The sequence below is a fragment of the Triticum aestivum genome, chromosome 1D (assembly GCF_018294505.1).
Source record: "Triticum aestivum cultivar Chinese Spring chromosome 1D, IWGSC CS RefSeq v2.1, whole genome shotgun sequence".
Classification (NCBI taxonomy): domain Eukaryota; kingdom Viridiplantae; phylum Streptophyta; class Magnoliopsida; order Poales; family Poaceae; genus Triticum; species Triticum aestivum.
In genome coordinates, this window is record NC_057796.1 from 16554691 (window position 1) to 16572109 (window position 17419).

The 17419-nt window shown below is 44.0% G+C and overlaps 3 protein-coding genes and 1 non-coding gene across 4 annotated transcripts; 1 reads left to right on the plus strand and 3 right to left on the minus strand.

The window, feature by feature from the left end:
- LOC123179981 (outer envelope pore protein 16, chloroplastic) lies at positions 1 to 2174 on the minus strand. The gene is made up of 6 exons (XM_044591921.1): positions 1939 to 2174; positions 1809 to 1860; positions 1484 to 1515; positions 1047 to 1080; positions 853 to 920; positions 1 to 353 (listed from the first exon to the last, which is right to left on the minus strand). The coding sequence occupies exons 1-6, from the start codon at positions 2044 to 2046 to the stop codon at positions 213 to 215; spliced, it is 435 nt and encodes a 144-aa protein (XP_044447856.1). The 5' UTR covers positions 2047 to 2174; the 3' UTR covers positions 1 to 212.
- Positions 2175 to 6902: 4728 nt separating this feature from the next.
- On the minus strand, positions 6903 to 6975 carry TRNAR-ACG (transfer RNA arginine (anticodon ACG)). Its single transcript has one exon. It is a non-coding gene; the product is annotated as a tRNA-Arg (tRNA).
- Positions 6976 to 7108: 133 nt separating this feature from the next.
- LOC123179982 (outer envelope pore protein 16, chloroplastic) lies at positions 7109 to 9763 on the minus strand. Its single transcript, XM_044591922.1, has 6 exons — positions 9483 to 9763; positions 9333 to 9384; positions 8846 to 8877; positions 8138 to 8171; positions 7940 to 8007; positions 7109 to 7455 (listed from the first exon to the last, which is right to left on the minus strand). Exons 1-6 carry the CDS (start codon positions 9588 to 9590, stop codon positions 7315 to 7317), a joined length of 435 nt encoding a protein of 144 aa, XP_044447857.1. The 5' UTR covers positions 9591 to 9763; the 3' UTR covers positions 7109 to 7314.
- A 3052-nt stretch (positions 9764 to 12815) lies between these two features.
- Positions 12816 to 16772, plus strand: LOC123157089 (uncharacterized). Its single transcript, XM_044575330.1, has 3 exons — positions 12816 to 12913; positions 13292 to 14523; positions 15555 to 16772. The coding sequence occupies exons 1-2, from the start codon at positions 12816 to 12818 to the stop codon at positions 14406 to 14408; spliced, it is 1215 nt and encodes a 404-aa protein (XP_044431265.1). The 3' UTR covers positions 14409 to 14523; positions 15555 to 16772.
- Positions 16773 to 17419: the final 647 nt, after the last annotated feature.

Below are 17419 nucleotides of genomic sequence, written 5' to 3' on the forward strand. Positions count from 1 at the left end.
TAGGCCAGCACAAAGGATTTCTTCACAGGAAAATAAACTGTTCACAACATGGACATGAGAACGCGGGCAACCAAAAAGGGAAGAACATTGGAGGAAACGGCTCCAATTATTAGCACAGAGGGGGGGGGGGGGGGGGGGGGGTGGCTTCAGTCAAGAAGTTCTTATTCGTCTTGCTGATAAAAAAAAACATTGCCATGCATATGGTCACACAGCTAGGTGAGGTAGTTGATGAACTCGATGGCGGTTGCGATGGCACCTCCGGTGATGGCATCCTTGGCGATCTTGTTCCCTTTGTTGTTGCTAGCAGCAGAGATCAGGGCGCCGCTTGCGATGCCTCCAATCAACGCATTTTTCTGCAGGAGTACCGAAAAAGGGAGAGATTAATAATATTATCAAGACTGACTGAAAATAAGGATCTTAGTCAACTAAAGATAAGGATCTAGATATCATGTGGGCAGATAATATTGTTTGTGAGCAGATAGTATCGAGTGGCCTCCAACCAATGCTTTTTTCTACAGGAGTACCGGAAAAGAGAGGGATTAATAAATATTCTTAAGACTGACTCACAACATGCCAACAATAATATTGCTTACGACAGGGTGTGATATCTAACCTGCTAGCACAGTATTAGAGTTACATGGAGACAGAAGTAAAAACTAGCATCATGATTTATAAGATGCCAGGAATCTGACTGGTTCTTCTCGTACACTAATTAGCCAAGAATCTTAGTCAACTAAAGAAATGATCTACATCGTAAAACGGGCAGAGGCAGTCATGTAGATAGATATTCCTTCACCTAAGGTTCAGGTAAGTGCAAGAAGGATGAAAGATCCATTTTCAGAGAATCATTACCCAGTCATACTCTCCGCGGACCCTTTCCACTCCATACTCCATGCCTACATACACTCCAGCAACAGCACCTGCAGATTAATAGAAGAAGCATCCAAATTTGTCAGCGAACATAAGAAGAACGGATGAACGATTGATGCCGATGCATTCATTTGAGCCAAATAAAACAACAGAGTAATACTCTTCTACTTAGTTACCCCAATATGCGCCCTCCTTGCACATTTTTTCCAGCTGCATAAACGACCAGAATACCATATTAGTACACTGTAGATGATAGATAGATAGTTACCTTAACGCATGTGCAGAAACAAGGCCACTGACTTTTCACTAATCCACAAGTAGAGAGCAATTATGCAAAAGTAGTGGTTCAAGGCCTTAGACTTATAGTTCAGCTGTTTTTTCTCTATTTATCCTACGAAGGTATGTTCAAGGCAACCATATTGAACCAGTCTGAACTGCTGAACATTTAGTCAGTTCCAACGTAGAATAATATCATCTGCCTATCAGGCCACTACCATCATATATACTAGTGTAATACGTACTGATATCTCTAGTTGTTTTGCCATTCAGATAGTGGCAAGACTCGGGACAATTAAGTGCGAGAAAAACAAACGCAGTGGAAATCAGTACTTACTGTCTTCTCAAGCTTGTGCTTCGAGACACTCCCTGCAAAGCAAAAGAAGATAATTTGATGTCACATTTGTCTGCACAGCACCAACAGAAACTAATGTACTATGTCCCACTGTATGCTGTGAAAAACATTTGGTTCAAACTAAAATCTGGGCGTTTCTACCTTCATCATTCAGAAAAGAAGAAAAAAAATCCTTGATTTTCTCAGGGAATGGATCTATCAATTACCCTACACCGTCGCCCAAGCTAGGCGATTTTCTGAGCGCAAAAGGAAAGAAACCGGACGAATCTGTGGGGCGGAAGAAATCAGAGATGGGCTGCGCTATTACCACTTTGGAGGCAGTCGAAGGCGTCCTCGGCGGCCACCCTGCAGGCGCCGACCTGCACGCATACATTGGATCAGACACATTGCAATATACAGACATTGGATGAAAGAGGAGGGAGGAAGGGGGTGCGTACGGCGCCGATCTTGAGGAAGCCGTCGACGGTGCGGTTGAGGAGCGGGTTCCCGAGGTCGATGGCCACGTCCACCTTGCTCGACCCCGCCGACAACCCCGCGCGAGGCATCCTTCCGGAACCTTCTCGGCCGATGTCCCTCCCTCTCTCTCTCTCTCGTCTAGCACTCTGGCACACAGATACAGAGCAAGAAGATAAGCCACATTATCCCCATTCCAGGGACCCATTTGTAGAGAACTTTTGCACACAGATTACAATGCTTTTCCAGAATGGAGAACCATTCCCCGGTTTGGCCAAAAGTAAACTAGGTTTGTTAACAACATATTTAAAACAACGAACCACTAAAGAAATTAAAACGTACAAGTTTCTTCCAATCACTTTCCCTCTCATCAAAGAACCTTTTGCTCCACGAAGCAAGTAAGGCCAACTCCAACGCACCACGCTAAACAGCCGTCTGTTTTGTCCGGATTTTGTCCGTTTGGTAGGGCTATGGTGCGGCGTCTCGTCGTTTTCCTCGATACGTTGGCCGTGCACCCAACATGCGGACGCACCATTTGTAGTCAGGGTCGTTGGCCGCCGGCGTCGGGATTGGCATTTCGTCGAACAGGCTGGGCCGTAGGAATCGACCGGGGCTGCTTCCTTTGCATCTTGATGGACGACTTGCCAGCGCACTGCACTCAGGCGTGACATTGAGGTCGATGACGGACGTGGCGCCGAAGGTGGCCGGCGCGATCACGCTGCTGTCCGGCGACGTGGAGAACAGGGTCTGAGCATGCTGTCGTAGTGGACGAAAATCGGGCTTCTCCGATGTTATGGAGGAGCTCGACGAATGGTACTGCGGAGGGCGAACAACCGACGAATTTGTGCTTGCCGCGGCCATGGCGGCGGCGCAGAGAATGGTCGGTCGAGTGGTACAACCCTAGCATGACGTGGGCCTACGTCGTCGCTGCCTGTGTGGCCTTGGCGACGATGGCCTCGTTGTGGTCGACGACGGCCTTGTGCTGCGCAGCCTGCTGCGCAACTGCGGTCTTGGCGGTGAAGTTGGCAGCGGCTTTCTACTCCGCCGCAATAGTCCGCTGGGCCCTCATCTTGGTCGATTCAATGTCGAGCCGCGGGACCTCCGCTGGCGTGAGCTCCGACCACGGATTCTTCTTCCTCTTTGGCGCGGGACGGACGGTGGTGGCGGCCGGGTCACGGTTGCGGGTTCTTCGGGGCGCCAGCCATGGAGGAGGGAGGGGAGGGGGAGCGCAGGGGTTTTGCGAATGAGAGGGAAAGTGGGCGCGTTGTGTCCCCGACGGGCAGGCTAGGGGAGGACAAAGGCGCGCGTCCAGCCCGTCTCCGTGCTGACCGTTTCGATGCAAACACGGCCCAAATTTGGGCCAGAAATACGTCGGCGGCGGACAAAAAATGAATGTTTGTCTGTTTGCTTCTGTGCGCGTTGGGCCACGATTTGTGTCCGTTTACTCCCAAACGGACGCGACCGGACCATCTGGGCTAAGACCATATTAAAATCTCTCAGATTGGGGACATCCATCCCACCAAACTCTTTTCTCATAGAGATAAGCCCTCAATTTGCAAGACGATATTTATGTTCCTCCCTAAATTCCCTCAGAAGAAGTGGGACATTTGTGAGGTGATGGCATCAATTGGCCATTTAGGAAATTTCATCATTAGACATCAATAGCTAGGGATGCTATCAATACAAGTAGTGAGCAAAATTAACTTGCCCCTATAGGATAAATTCCTACTCAACCATCTAGCAGTGTTTGTAATAATCCTATCAATAATAGGCTAGAGATTTTGCCTCCTCGGTTTTATATAATGAAGAGGGACTCCCGGGTATTAAAGGGGAAATGCCCCATCTGACAGCGAAAATCTGAGCAAAGCATTTTTGACATCTCTTCATCCACGTGTATGGTGTAGAGGTCACTCTTATGGTTGTTAATCTTTAACCCAGAAGGTTTCAAAACAAGCAAGGACCCATTTCAAATTTCTAGCATATTCAGTAGAAGCCTCTAACAAAAGGATGGTGTCATCAACATATTGAAGGCTGACAACGCCACCAGAGACCACATGACGTAGAAGACTAGCTATCAATTTTTATTCACAACTTTAGCAAGCAATTTAGAAAATACATCATCCACCAGATTAAAAAGCTATGGAGAAAGAGGGTCACCTTGTTCAAGCCCTTCCCTCAAGCAAAACGGGGTCCATTAGTGTCATTCCTAGCACAAAATGAGCTTTGATGCAGAGAACTACAAATCCAATTAATTCATTTTTGCGCAAAACCTCTAGAAGTGAGCATTTCCACAAGGAAATCCCAACTCACTTTATCATAGGCTTTCTAATAGTCTAGTTTCGGGACCAAGTCATTGGTGCCAGTCCTATGAATCTTATGAATCACTTCATGCACCTTGACCACACTTTCTAAAATGAACCTACCATTGATAAAAGCAATCTGGTTAGGAGATATGAATTTGTCACAAATAGGAGAGACTCTAGTGATCATAGCTTTAGAGACAATTTTCACTTCACAATTACTTAGACTAATAGGTCTAGAGTTTTTCATATCTTTTGCATTGGGAACTTTAGGGATTAAAGTAATAATAGTAAAATTTAAACGATAAAAAACTAAGGTACCAGCTTCAAAATCCATCACCAACCACATAAAATAATCTTTGATCAAGTGCCAGAGAGTTTGATAAAAAAAGAGGCCATCAATGGTAATATTTCTTCCTTGGAAAAGGGTTTTCCCAGTAAGGCATTGTCTTCCACAGTCACTAAATCATTCTCATTGCCGAAAGTAGAATCCAGATGGATATCAGGTTTTGGTTCTAAAGAGAAAAGGTCTTTGTGAAAAGTAGTTGCAACATTAAGCATGTCAGAAGTAGAGGTAACAGGGCCCTGAGATCCATTCAATTCTGAGAGGTGGTTTTTACGGTGTCTATGATTAGCCAAAGAATGGAAGTAGGAATTATTACGATCTTCCTCAAGAATTTTTCTATCTTTGGATCTCTGCCATAAGGCACTCCTCTTTTTTCCCAATCTCACTTAATTCAGTCTTAGTGTCTTTCATTCTATCATAGTGTGAGTAGAAAGTGGGCTATATTCAGATAGGACATCTAACATATCAAACGAGGGCCTTCCTTTTCTTCTTAATGGCAGCCTCAATAGTTATACTCCAGCCTTTAATTTTCTTTCTAAGAACATTAGTTTTGCATTGCGAATTATCAACAGAAGAGGTAGTGTCAGAGACAAAAGTTCACACATCATGAACTAAATGAACAAAATCAAGTTGAGATAACTGTCATTTCTCAAACCTAAACATTTTAGGGCTATTGATCTTTCAGTATCCAACATCAGGGGAGTATGATCACCGCCCACCCTTGAAAAAGTTACAAGTGAAGAAAGAGGGAAATGTGCATCCCAGTTCTATCAATGGTAGCAAAAATATGATCAATTTGATTATTGGACCAGGTAAAGCTCCTATTAGAGATAGGAAGCTCTAGCAGCACCATCTGTTTATCCAATCATTAAATACAAAGGTGATTAGAGGGTTAATCAAACCACTACTCTTATTAGAGTCTTGTCTAACCAGATTAAAGTCACCACAAATTAAAATGGGTAAGAGGTACTGTCCAAAATAGCATGAAGCTCAACTATAAAATCCCTCTTGAATTCATGATAAGATGAACCATACAACGCATGAGACGACTGAAGAATGAGACTATTACAAAAAAGCTTTGCGGTTGAGAGCATCAATGACGACATTTGCCTTGCATGGAGTATGAAAGATACCAAGATCAAAATCTGAGATAGTTTCCATACAACGCCTTTGACGAAGATTGACATTAAATTGAGAAAAGATATATTGGGGCTCTTGCTGCCGATGAAGATTTCATAATGCCGGTCAAGCAAAAGATACCGACAAGATATGAGAGTATGGACAATAATTGCTAGTTCTAGATCGCGCTTCGGGTCATTCTTCTTAGGAGGACTCCATCAACGAGAGATAAAAGCAACAATTTAACATTCTTGCATGAGGAGACTGCCAAATCCTTGAAGAGAGGCATCACGGAAGATCTAAAAAGGCTTTGATTTAACCGGAGGATTGAGAATATGAGGATGTCGTCAAGGTAGATAATCACAAACTCATCGAGAGAGTCCATGAAGACATAGTTTATTAAGCGGGAGAATAACGAAGAAACATTGGTGAGACGAAAAGACATCACCAAGAAATTCTTCGGGAAAGACATCGACGAAAACGAAAACACAAACCAACGAGACATCTTCGAGCAACAGAGAGGCACTGAGAGCAAACAAGTAAGCCAAGGAATATGAACGGAAACGAACAATGGACTGATGGTTTTGCCTGGTGACAACCAAACCATGCCTAGAATCACATCGATTTTAGAATTGCGGAGTGGCATGAGAAAAGAGAACTCCGAGGCTTCTGCACTGACGTTGATGACTCTAACACTTCTTAGAGGAGATTTCTTCACCATAGCCTTTGTGGGAGTAGAGCATGGTGGAGGAGGCACAAGCTTTGTCTTAAGTCAAACTTTGTAAACTTTGACCAAGTTTACACAAAAAAAATATTAACATTCACAATTCCAATCAATAGCATTGAATATATTTTCACATCATATATATTTGTTATTGTGAAAGTTTAGATTGTTTTCTATAATCTTGGTCAAACTTTATAAAGTAAACTTATGTCAAAGCTATTATGCGAAGTAACTAAAAATGAAGGAAGTACAAAACAAAGGTCAGAGTGTCTATACTTTGACCTCGTAACAGAGGTAATTGTTAGTTTACATTTAGAGTTAAATAAGTTGCAAAGTTTAGCATTACCACTTATCATTTAGTTTCAGGCTGTTCATAATATATATGGTAACGAGGACATAAACATTTCTGAACAAAAATAATAGCACAACCTGGGACGGGGGGAGGAGTACAAAAAGAAGCGACTCCGCTGGGGATCGAACCCAGAATCTCTGGTTTCGTAGACCAGCGCCTTATCCATTGGGCCACGGAGTCCCTGATTGATTTTATCGAACGTTGAGGATACAACTGACCTAACCACGGTGCGGTTACTGATGGCATCTGTGTGATCCTTTACTACGGCTATGAAAAAACTATGCTAGTACGAAACCAGGCACAGCACAAAGGGTGTCATAACTGAAGGATGCAAACCACGAAGAAAAATAAATTGTTCAGAACATGGACATGAGGAGGCAGGCAACAAAAAATGGAAGAACATTGGAGGAAACGGCTCCAATTATTAACACAGAGGGTGGATGGCTTGGCTTCAGTCAAGAAGTTCTTATTGAGTCTTGTCCGATAAAAACGTCGCTGCCAATATGGATGGCCTCACGGCTAGGTGAGGTAGTTGATGAACTCGACGGCGGTCGCGATGGCACCTCCGGTGATGGCGTCCTGGGCGATCTTGTTCCCTTTGTTGTTGCTCACAGCAGAGACCAGGGCACCGGTTGCAATGCCTCCGATCAACGCATTTTTCTACAGGAGCACCGAAAAAGAGAGGGATTAATAGATATTCTTAAGACTGACACAAAAACATGCAACAATAATATCGATTATGGATGCAAATAGTATTTTTGATGGGTAAGAAGATTTCTAACGTGCTAGCACAGCATTAGACCTGCGTAATGTTACGACAGGGTGTGGAGACAGAAGTTGAAATTATAATCATGATTTATGAGATGCCATGGATCTGACTAAATATGGCTGCATGCATCTATTGATGCAGAGCCCGGGGGTTTTGCCTCCTTTTCCAAAAAAATGGATCTGACTAAATCTTCTCTTATACACTAATTAAGTAATTAGCTCAAGATCTTACTCAACAAAAGAAAGATGTAGATTTTCAAGTAGGCAGATAATATTGTTCGCGATGGGGAGGCAGTCATGCAGGCAGATTTTCCCTCCACCCAAGGTTCAGTTAAGTGCAAGAAACATGAAAGATCCATTTTCAGAGAATCATTACCCAGTCACGGTCACCACGGGCCCTTTCCACTCCATACTCCATGCCCACATACACCCCAGCAACAGCACCTGCAGATTAGTCACACAAAAAAGCATCTGAATCTGTCAGCGAGAATTAGAAGAACGGATGAACGATTCATGTTAACACATTTTATCGAGCCAAACAAGACAATAGAGATATGTTCGTCTACTTAGTTACCCCAATATGCACCCTCCTTGCACATTTTCTTCAGCTGCATAAAAAACCAGAATACCACATCAGTGGACCATATATGACAGATAGTTGCCTGAACCTTAACGCAGGTGCAGAAATAAGGCCACAGAATTTTCAGTAATCCACAAGTACAGAGCAATTATACAAAAATAGTGTGCAGGGGCTTAATTAGACTTTCAGTTAAGCTCTCTTTCCTCCATTTAAACATTATCCTTTGCTCAGAAAAAAAAACTTAAACATTATCGTACGAGGGTATGCTAAAACTCGGCATTGCTATTCAAATAGCCCGGAGTACTGAACATTTAGTCAGTTCCAGCGTAGAATGTATCATCTGCCTATCAGTACACTAGTAGTGGAACATATGCTTGAAAAATTGGCTGATTAATTAGTTAACTAGCCAAGTAATCCCTACTCAAAGGGTCACCGAGTGGCAAATTAACTGATTAATCGGCCGGTTAGCAGGCCGATTCGCCTATTAATCCCCTACTCGCCACCCGACCGAGCAGTTACCAGTTAACGATTTCCTGGACAACGAGCGGAACATCCAGTTGTTTGACACTCAGACGGTAGCAAAACTCAGGGGAAATGGTACAGCATAATGCTCCCTAACTACACGACAGCGATGGCGTCAAGGCACGGATGTTTAAAAGAGTAAGTGAGAGAAAACCTAGCGCATCGGAAATTGATGCTTACCGTCTCTTCAAGCTGGCGCTTCGAGATATCCCCTGCAAAGAAACGAAGACAATTTGGTGTCACATTTTGTCTGCACAGCACCAACACAAACTGATGTATGCCCTACCGTACGTACACGCGTGAAAAATACTGCCCTATAACACCGGATTGCAACAGACAGCTAGCTGTAAACAACTGAAGATGGCTAGGTGTTAACTGAAATATGGCACGCTCTGAACCTAAGCTGCTCTTGTTTTTTGCGAACATGTGGACCTTCATCCAGAAAAGGAAATCCCCCTTTTATCTATTTCCGGGAACGGTTCCATAAGTTGATGAGTTTGTTTTAGAGAGAGAGGGAGAATCAGTTGATGAGTTAACTTAACAAACCAATTCAATTGAAAAAAAAACTGCACAAACATCCACAGAAATAAATCCAGATCTTGTGGCTAACAACACCGTTGATTGATATACTAGATAGAGTAGGAGAGACGGGATGCGTGGTTGTTACCCCTGTGGATGCAGTCGAAGGCGTCCTCGGCGACCACCCTGCAGGCGCCGACCTGCGCGCATACATTGGATCAGAGACATTGCAATATGCAGACATTGAGGAGGGTGGGGGGGGGGGGGGGGGGGGGGGGGGGGGGGGGGGGGCGCATACGGCGCCGATCTTGAGGAAGCCGTCGACGGTGCGGTTGAGGAGCGGGTTCCCGAGGTCGATGGCCACGTCCACCTTGTTCGACCCCGCCTCCAGCCCCGCGCTAGGCATCTTTCCTTCTCTTGACTGTGGCGCAGTGCAGAGCAAGAAGATAGAGTAGAGTAGAGCACAGTGAGATACGCACAGTGGGAGGGATATGTATAGAGGGAGACAGAGAGGGAAGCAGTGGCCGTGAAGCCGCGGCAGCCTTCGACCCTACTCCGTTGGGGGTACTCGCGCCAGCCATGGCCACGCGTCCACGGGCAGAAACAAAAGCGTCGCTCCGGGCGCTGGTCCCCGTGGGATCCGGCCATGGATGCACGGTGCAGGATGCCCTGCCGACTTGCTTCCCCAGGGCTAGTTATCCAAAACAAGAAGAAGAAATGGCACCCTTTGTTTCCATTTCAATTTGGAAATGAAATGGAACGAATTCCTTTTTCCAGGATGGTTTTATTCACCCAAATCTGGATTCCATGTGTTGCCGACACTGAATTTGTCAACTGAAAGGATATCTATCGTATCTCATCTTTGGCTACCATTTCTGAGGTGTAAAAAAAATAAGCTGAACACACTGGACAAACATTATCTTTTCCGATTTTAAAGTTGATGCCGGGATGAATTAAGTTAAATCACATAACCCTCTATAACAGTAAGCTTCTTAGTTTTAAAGAGCTTACATTCAATAGAGGACTATAACTAAAATTGGGTCCGTTTCTAAAAAAAGAAAAACTAAAGTTGGGTCGCCCAATTTTAATCAGGTCAACAATTTCTCAAAGCTCTGTCAGTCAAGCTCTTATATTTCTTTACGGAGGAAGTACTATACACTGTGCTTCCTGAATTTTTAATCCTCACAATTAGTTGACGTATTCAATTTAGAATTGGGCCAACCAATTTTGACCGGGTGAACACTTTCTCAAACTCTCCCATTCATTTTTTTTAATTCACTCTGTTAACTAATTTTGAAGCTCTTTCATTCGATTGGGCTGTTCAGTTTTGAATTTGGTTTACTATTTTGACCGGGCCAATAATTTTTCAAATCAATCACCAGCAACCCGGCTATAAAAACGTATCAATCTTGCGCACCCTCCCTCCATCTAGAAAAAAGAAGCTCCACCACGTGATATTGTAGTACTTGCGACCATCTACACCGAAAATTCCTCACATAAATATAGGTTGGTTAGCGGATAACTCAGAATCACACCACGAAAGACCCACCAAATCACCGCATTATATAAATAAAAATAAAACACACTATCATCTCCACCACCCGCAAAACTAAATATTCCATCAGTTCCAAAATATAAGGGGTGTTATTTTTGTAGAAAGTCAAGTTTCTTCAACTTTGACCAAGTTTAGAGCAAAAATATCGACATCAACAATATTAAACAAAAAAAATATGGAAATTCATTTCATGATGAATTTAAAAATACCGATTTGATATTATGGATTTTGATATATTTCTCTACAAATTTTATTGAACCTAAAATGTTTGACTTTCTAAAAAAGTAATACACCATATATTTTCAAACAGAGTGATTATTTTTTGAAGAAACCCAACAACACCAACTTCACAGCAAAGCACACCCAACCCTTCTAGTCCTTCATGAAACAAGCTGCTCCATAAGGCACGAGCCCACATGATCAAATTTGCACCGCCATGTTCAGATCCATAAAGCAAAATGCGTGTCTTTGGCACAAACAAAGCAAATGTTCAAAGCTCCAAAGCTTGTGTCAAGCAAGGTATGGAAGACAAAAGAGAGACTATACCTTTGTCATCACAAACACAAATGCAACAGGACCATACGATTTAATCTTTGCATCCAATGAAAGGGCTTGAATTTGCATCAGGACCTATCTCTTTTCATTCCATCAAGTAAGGCTTGAAGAGATTTGATCTTCTAGCTTGTTTGTTGTCATGCAAATATGATGTGATTCATGTAAGAGAACTTACTAAACTAGTAATAATGTACGTGCAACGCACGTTTATATTAGGTAGGATATTAGTTGCACGTTATATTAGGTAAGATATATCTTTTGCACGTTGGTATTTGGTAAGATATCAATTACTTTTTTGCGGGCATGGTAGGATATTAATTACATGACAGATTTCAAGGGATAGCGTTGAGTCAAAACGTGTTTATAACTAATGGCAGTGGTGGGTAATTAGAGCGTTAAACGTGTTTGATGCTCAACATTGGAGCGATTTGAACCGCTAGATAACATGATTTGACGGTCGAGATGGTTTGGATCTACCCATTTGGGTCTTTTTATATTGGTATAGGTATAGATATAGACTAGTAATCAAATGTGTTAAGTTGGAAGTCTAAGGTGTGTCGGACTTCTGCATTAATATGAACAACATTCTAGGCAATATATACCAGAGCACACAGAGAGAAGCAAATTAGAGCCGCGTAAAAAACCCATGCTCCTTGAGCAACTAGTACTAGTTAAGAGGAAGACAATGCTTGCTTTTTTCAATTAAAGAGAACAAATTATTGGTCCGGTGATTCGAGTGTCCAATCTCAAGATGTGCTAGAATTGGTCTTGGCAAATTCAATCCCTACTGCCTATTCGGGAAATGCAGCACAACCCGTAAATGCATTAGCTGGTTCCGTAATAAAGGATTCTATTCCAACATCACACCATCATATTTGGGCTTGTCCTGCTAATAAACAAGATGAAATCAGAAAAGCATACATGGTTGCAATATATAACCTGTCATCAACAATATATAAATACAGTCAAATTTTATAAACATGATCACAATATATAACTTGACATCAACAATATATAAATATGATCAAATTTTATAAACATGGTCACAATATATAACTTGACATCAACAATGACCTCTCGATTTACATCTTGGTATCTTGTTCTGTTGTGTGAGTAAAAGTTGCAAAGTGAGGCACGACTAGAGTTTGGTAAACAGAAATATCTAGATTTATTATTGGGTATTTTTCATGACGGCTGCTAGACGTCAGCCGGCTAATCTCATAGAAAGATCAGCTGCCTGATTAGCCGTACGATCAAAGTGTGGAGCGCATCTTACCTTCTTGTCTTCGGATCTACATCCAACAAGCATAGCGACGCGACACAACGCAACCTTTTGCAGCAACGAGGTAAACCGCACGACAGCAGCACGGACGCCTCAACCACGACACCAACGTCAGTAACCTCACAACAACGAATGATGCGGCCCAACAAGTGTAGCTCCGCCGAGGCATGACGCCGGCCACTGCCTGCTCATAACCGCCACATTTTTTTGCGTCGATGCTGCAAAAAAGTCAGAGGGCGATGCCGACCACTGTCCGTGTAGTCGGTGCCTCCATGATGCTACTTTGCAGCTACACCACCGCCACCGCCACTGATGATTCTTTACAACACCGCCGCCAGTTGACGGAGCGAGATATCAATCGGGCGATTCAAAGAGTTCCACAATTTTCATTGCAAACAGAGAACACCCAATATAGCTAATAACTGAGAAGTTCACAATACTCCCTCCGTCTCGGTTTACAGGGCGTGCGTGTAGTTCTAGGTCATTCATTTGACTAACTAAATATGAGTTATATGTCACTAAAAGTATATTATTGGATTCTTAAGCGGATGTAGTTTCTAAACATATATTTTTCATTACATATAATACATATATAACTAGTTAAATTCTCAACCTAGTACGACGTGCATGCCCTGTAAACTGAGACGGAGGAAGTATCAAACTTCAGGATCCAATGGCCTTTGATCTGATCAATATAATCTCGTTTGTACGGCAGAGTCCAATGTCCTCGAACTGAACTGGTTGATCCGAACCATTCCCCTCCACCGTATGGCACCGCACACACCCAACCCAGACCTAGCGACCGCCATGGCGCCGCCGCCGCCGCCGGCGCTCCCGGACGAGCTCGTCGAGGAGATCCTCCTCCACCTCCCGCCGGACGACCCCGCCTGCCACCTCCGGTCCTCCCTCGTCTCCAAGGCCTGGAGCGGCGCCGTCTCCGGCCCCGGCTTCCGCCGCCGCCTCCCCCATGCTCGGCCTCCTCCACAACCAGGCCAGCGAGCCAACCCGCTTCTTCACCCCCCGCCTCGCCCTTCTCCTTCGCCGCCCCGGACCACCGCTCCTGGCTGGCCATCGGCTGCCGCCACGGCCGCGCCCTCTTCCTCCCCAAGTGCCACGACGCCAGGGAACTCCTCGTGTGGGAGCCAATCACGGGCGCCCAGCACCTCGTGCCTGTGCCCGCGGCGTCGGAGTGCCGCTACTTGACTGCGGCGGTGCTCTGCGCGGCCGATGGATGCGACCATCGCGGCTGCCTCGGGGGCCCTTTCCACGTGCTTTTCGTCTTCCCCTACGAGGACCACGGCGAGTATGGCACGTTGGCGTGGGTGTACTCGTCGGAGACCGGTGCCTGGGGCGAGCCGACCTCGACGCGCGACAAGTTAATGGGATGCATACAATATTCATGCGTTGTGGTTGGCAGCTCTCTGCTCTACTTCGTCTTATACGACTACCAGGAGAGTTGGTCGATCCTGGAGTATGATCTGTCAAGCCACTCCCTGACTGTGTTCATTGCACCGGACAACCACTGCGACTGCCTGTATAATCTCGTGCTCACAGAGGACGATGGGCTGGGTGTAATCCAACACTTGCATCCACATCTCAAATCTCAAATGGTGGGCTTTGCTGAGGGAGCTAATGCCATTATCGTTAGTACAATTTCTGGCCTCTTCGCAATTGAGCTGCAATCTGAGCAGGTGAGGAAGGTGTGCGATCAATGTTGCTTCCTTGATGTGGTTCAAGTTGTCACCTTCTACACTCCTGTGCCCCCCGAGGCAACCACCAAAATCTGTTGCTGTCGAAGCCTGGTGAGGAGGCAGGTGGTGAGGAGTGTGTAGAGGAGGAGAAAACAGTAAATCAGGCGCAACAACTGGTCGACCATGGTTCCAATGCTATCAAGGAGGGGGACTTTGTCAACACTTCCGAAAGCATCTGCCACGGCCACTATATCAGGTGAGGGTTCTACTCCCAAACTCCTCATTCCGAGCTACGCTTAAACATTTGTACGGATGTGATTCTGGAAAAAATAACCCCCCCCCCCCCTTAGTCCAGTGCTTTGTAAGATTAGCACCATGTGCCATTAGTTGCTTTGGGACTTTTAATCATTTTGTTCAGGAGATGAATTTTTAGAACAGTTTTAGATGTTTTACCCTTTTAGGACGAAGTGGTTGCCAAGCGGTAAGAAGATATTGTCTACCACTGTCTATTTCTTTGGACCAGTGGTGGTGCCAGGGGGCAGGGCTGCACAACTGTGTGGTGAAGTGCTTTATTTTCCTTGAAGTTTGCATTGCTCTCTAGGTTTTTATATGAAATTTCACTTCTATGGAATAGTAACTTTTGGGATCAACCGGCCCCATAGCCTCGCCCATCAGATAGTGATATGCACATAGAAAATGGCCATGTGATTCTCCATATGAAAACTAGAAATAATCTTGTTTGGGTCTTGAAAGGAACTGTTTGCTGTTTGAACTTGTCTCATGGATTCTCATCATCATTGCATAGAAGGCCGTTTATTCAATGCTGTTTTGCTAATAATTATTGTTAATTGATAGTAGATGATGTTGAAAATGGTTTCATTTTTCAAAACACCTGTGCCATGGATTGACCATATCTTGAACTTGTGTCTGGTGCCATATGTCAGCCATTTGCCTTCTAAATTTATAGAAGTACTCCCTCTATAAAGATATATAAAAGCCTTTTGATCGCTCTTATATTTCTTTACGGAGGGAGTATAATTTTATCTTTCACATATACACTTGGAATAGCAATGCCAGATTGAACATACATGGAACTATCTAAAAGTGGGTATCATTGAGGATTTAATCTATTAATTTTTGTCAATGCTATTGCAGTGTTTGCCATGTTCCATATTCAATTGCAATTGCTCTGAAAAGTCTCCATTGTTTGCTCTTTGCCATGATGACAGTCTTTGCATGTTCTTGTGCATGTGTGAAATGTTGCCTTTTCATGTTTCATTGTGCAAGACGAAGCCGCTCCACCTCCTGCCTCTGTCTTCCAGCTCTGCTCCAAAAACGATGCTCCCAATCTGCTTGATTGATTCTTCTGCGGCAGCGCTTGATCTCTCCTTTCCTCCAGTCTTGGAATAACGAGGCAGCTCCGACTGTCAGTTTTACTGAACGCAAACAGCTTCAACGTCCTTGCAACGGCGCTGACATGATCAGAGGATGACCTTCAACCTCTTTCCAAGGCCTCCTCGAAAAGATGTACCGCCAGCTCCTTGTAGTCCTCCTTGAAAAGACTTGGGTACTATACTTCTGTATCAAAATATGAGTTGTTTTGATAGGCTATTTTAGTCTAAAAATACCTTATATTTTGATATGGAGGTAGTAACTCTCTAGCTACAAATTTACTTTGCCATTACAATTGAACAATCACAGAATTAGCAAAAGACGAACGAGTGCTGTGTCTTAATAATATACTTCGATACATATTACTACAAGTAAATAACAAGCTGGAACTGTCATGTTCTGAGTCGCACATTAATTTTGCAATAACGAATTGGTAGGTTCATGAAGATACGGTAGATAAGTTGTAATAGAAATGCAGGATACACACACAATGGGGTACTAGAAGGCATCTTCCGATATCATCGAAGGAAGAACTAAGTTCATCATTTGAACTTGAATGGGCTGCAGAATACTTTCGTTTCTTTGCCTTGGCAGAGGATCCTGATGCCTCGTTGAATAGCATCCTGAAGATCAGACAAGTTAGTGCTGCCTGCAGTTCTCTCACACCATATCTTCACCTTGCTCTGCCTTTTCGTGTGAGTCATGTTTAGTTGAAACCCTTGGGTTTCATCAGTGTCAAATCCTGCTAGTCTCCTTAGATGGAGTAGTGTCTCTAGAAGCCTCAGTTTTCGATCTCCTTCTCGAAGGCTTGTAACTAAAAGCGCTCCCAAGACTCGGACATTTTACAAGCAGAAGGTTGTCTATGTACTGTATTTGAGATGATCATCTCCCAAGTCGGCACATTCTTCAAAATTGTGAGTTTTATGTTGAAAAGCGCAGCTAGAGAACATACTTTCAGCAAAATGGTAAGTCCCACAGGTTCTATAAAAGAGCAGCAGCAGCAGTCATTGTGTTAGAAGATGAAAAAGAGCAGGAGTAGGACTCGCAGGTGATCAGACAGCCTAGCTCTCATGTCTGATGAGAGGCGCCATCAGCAGCAAGCCGCACAGGCACAGGGGGTCCATCCCTGTCATAATCGCGATCAGTTTCGGCCCAAACGGTAACTAGTGCAACCTGGTTGTTCTCTGCGAAAAATTACCCCCAAATGGTAGTTTTTTGTCACGAGCTGCAAAACAGCGAAAGTTGTAGTTTTGGCAACACTAGCCACGGATGATTAGATAATTTGCCACACTTTATTAGGGGTTTGATGATTTGCCCGAGGGTTGTTTCAATGTCCAATGGCCCCGGCCCCACCCGTAGCGCTCGATCTCCTTCCCTTCAGTCTTGGAATAACGTAACAGGGCAGCTCCGACTATCAGTTTCACTGAACGCAAACAGCTTCAACGTCCTTGCAATGGCGCTGAAATGTTCAGAGTATGAACTTCAACCTCTTTCCATGGCTCCTTGTAGTCCTCCTTGAAAAGACTTGGGTACTATTATCTTTGTATCAAAATATAAGACGTTATGATATGGTATTTAAGCCTAAAAAACGTCTTATATTTTGGTACGGAGGTAGTATCTCTCTAACTGCAAACTTACATTGCCATTACATTTGAGCAACCACAGAACTACCAAAAGACGAACGAGTGTTGTGTCTTAATAATATACTTCGATACATATTGCTACAAGTAAATAACAAGCAGGAATTGTCATGTTCTGAG

Bases quoted from the DNA above. Each gene is read 5' to 3' on its own strand.
- LOC123179981 (XM_044591921.1), bottom strand. From the start codon at position 2,046: ATGCCTCGCGCGGGGTTGTCGGCGGGGTCGAGCAAGGTGGACGTGGCC. The intron at 1,516-1,808 runs GTAATAGCGCAG...TTTGCTTTGCAG, and splicing joins CTTCGACTGCCTCCAAAGTG to GGAGTGTCTCGAAGCACAAG. The intron at 354-852 runs GTAATGATTCTC...GTACTCCTGCAG, and splicing joins TCCGCGGAGAGTATGACTGG to AAAAATGCGTTGATTGGAGG.
- LOC123179982 (XM_044591922.1), bottom strand. From the start codon at position 9,590: ATGCCTAGCGCGGGGCTGGAGGCGGGGTCGAACAAGGTGGACGTGGCC. The intron at 8,172-8,845 runs GTAAGCATCAAT...TTTTTTATGCAG, and splicing joins AGCGCCAGCTTGAAGAGACG to CTGAAGAAAATGTGCAAGGA. The intron at 8,008-8,137 runs GTAACTAAGTAG...ACTAATCTGCAG, and splicing joins CAAGGAGGGTGCATATTGGG to GTGCTGTTGCTGGGGTGTAT.
- LOC123157089 (XM_044575330.1), top strand. From the start codon at position 12,816: ATGCCGACCACTGTCCGTGTAGTCGGTGCCTCCATGATGCTACTTTGC. The intron at 12,914-13,291 runs GTTGACGGAGCG...TTTGTACGGCAG, and splicing joins TCTTTACAACACCGCCGCCA to AGTCCAATGTCCTCGAACTG.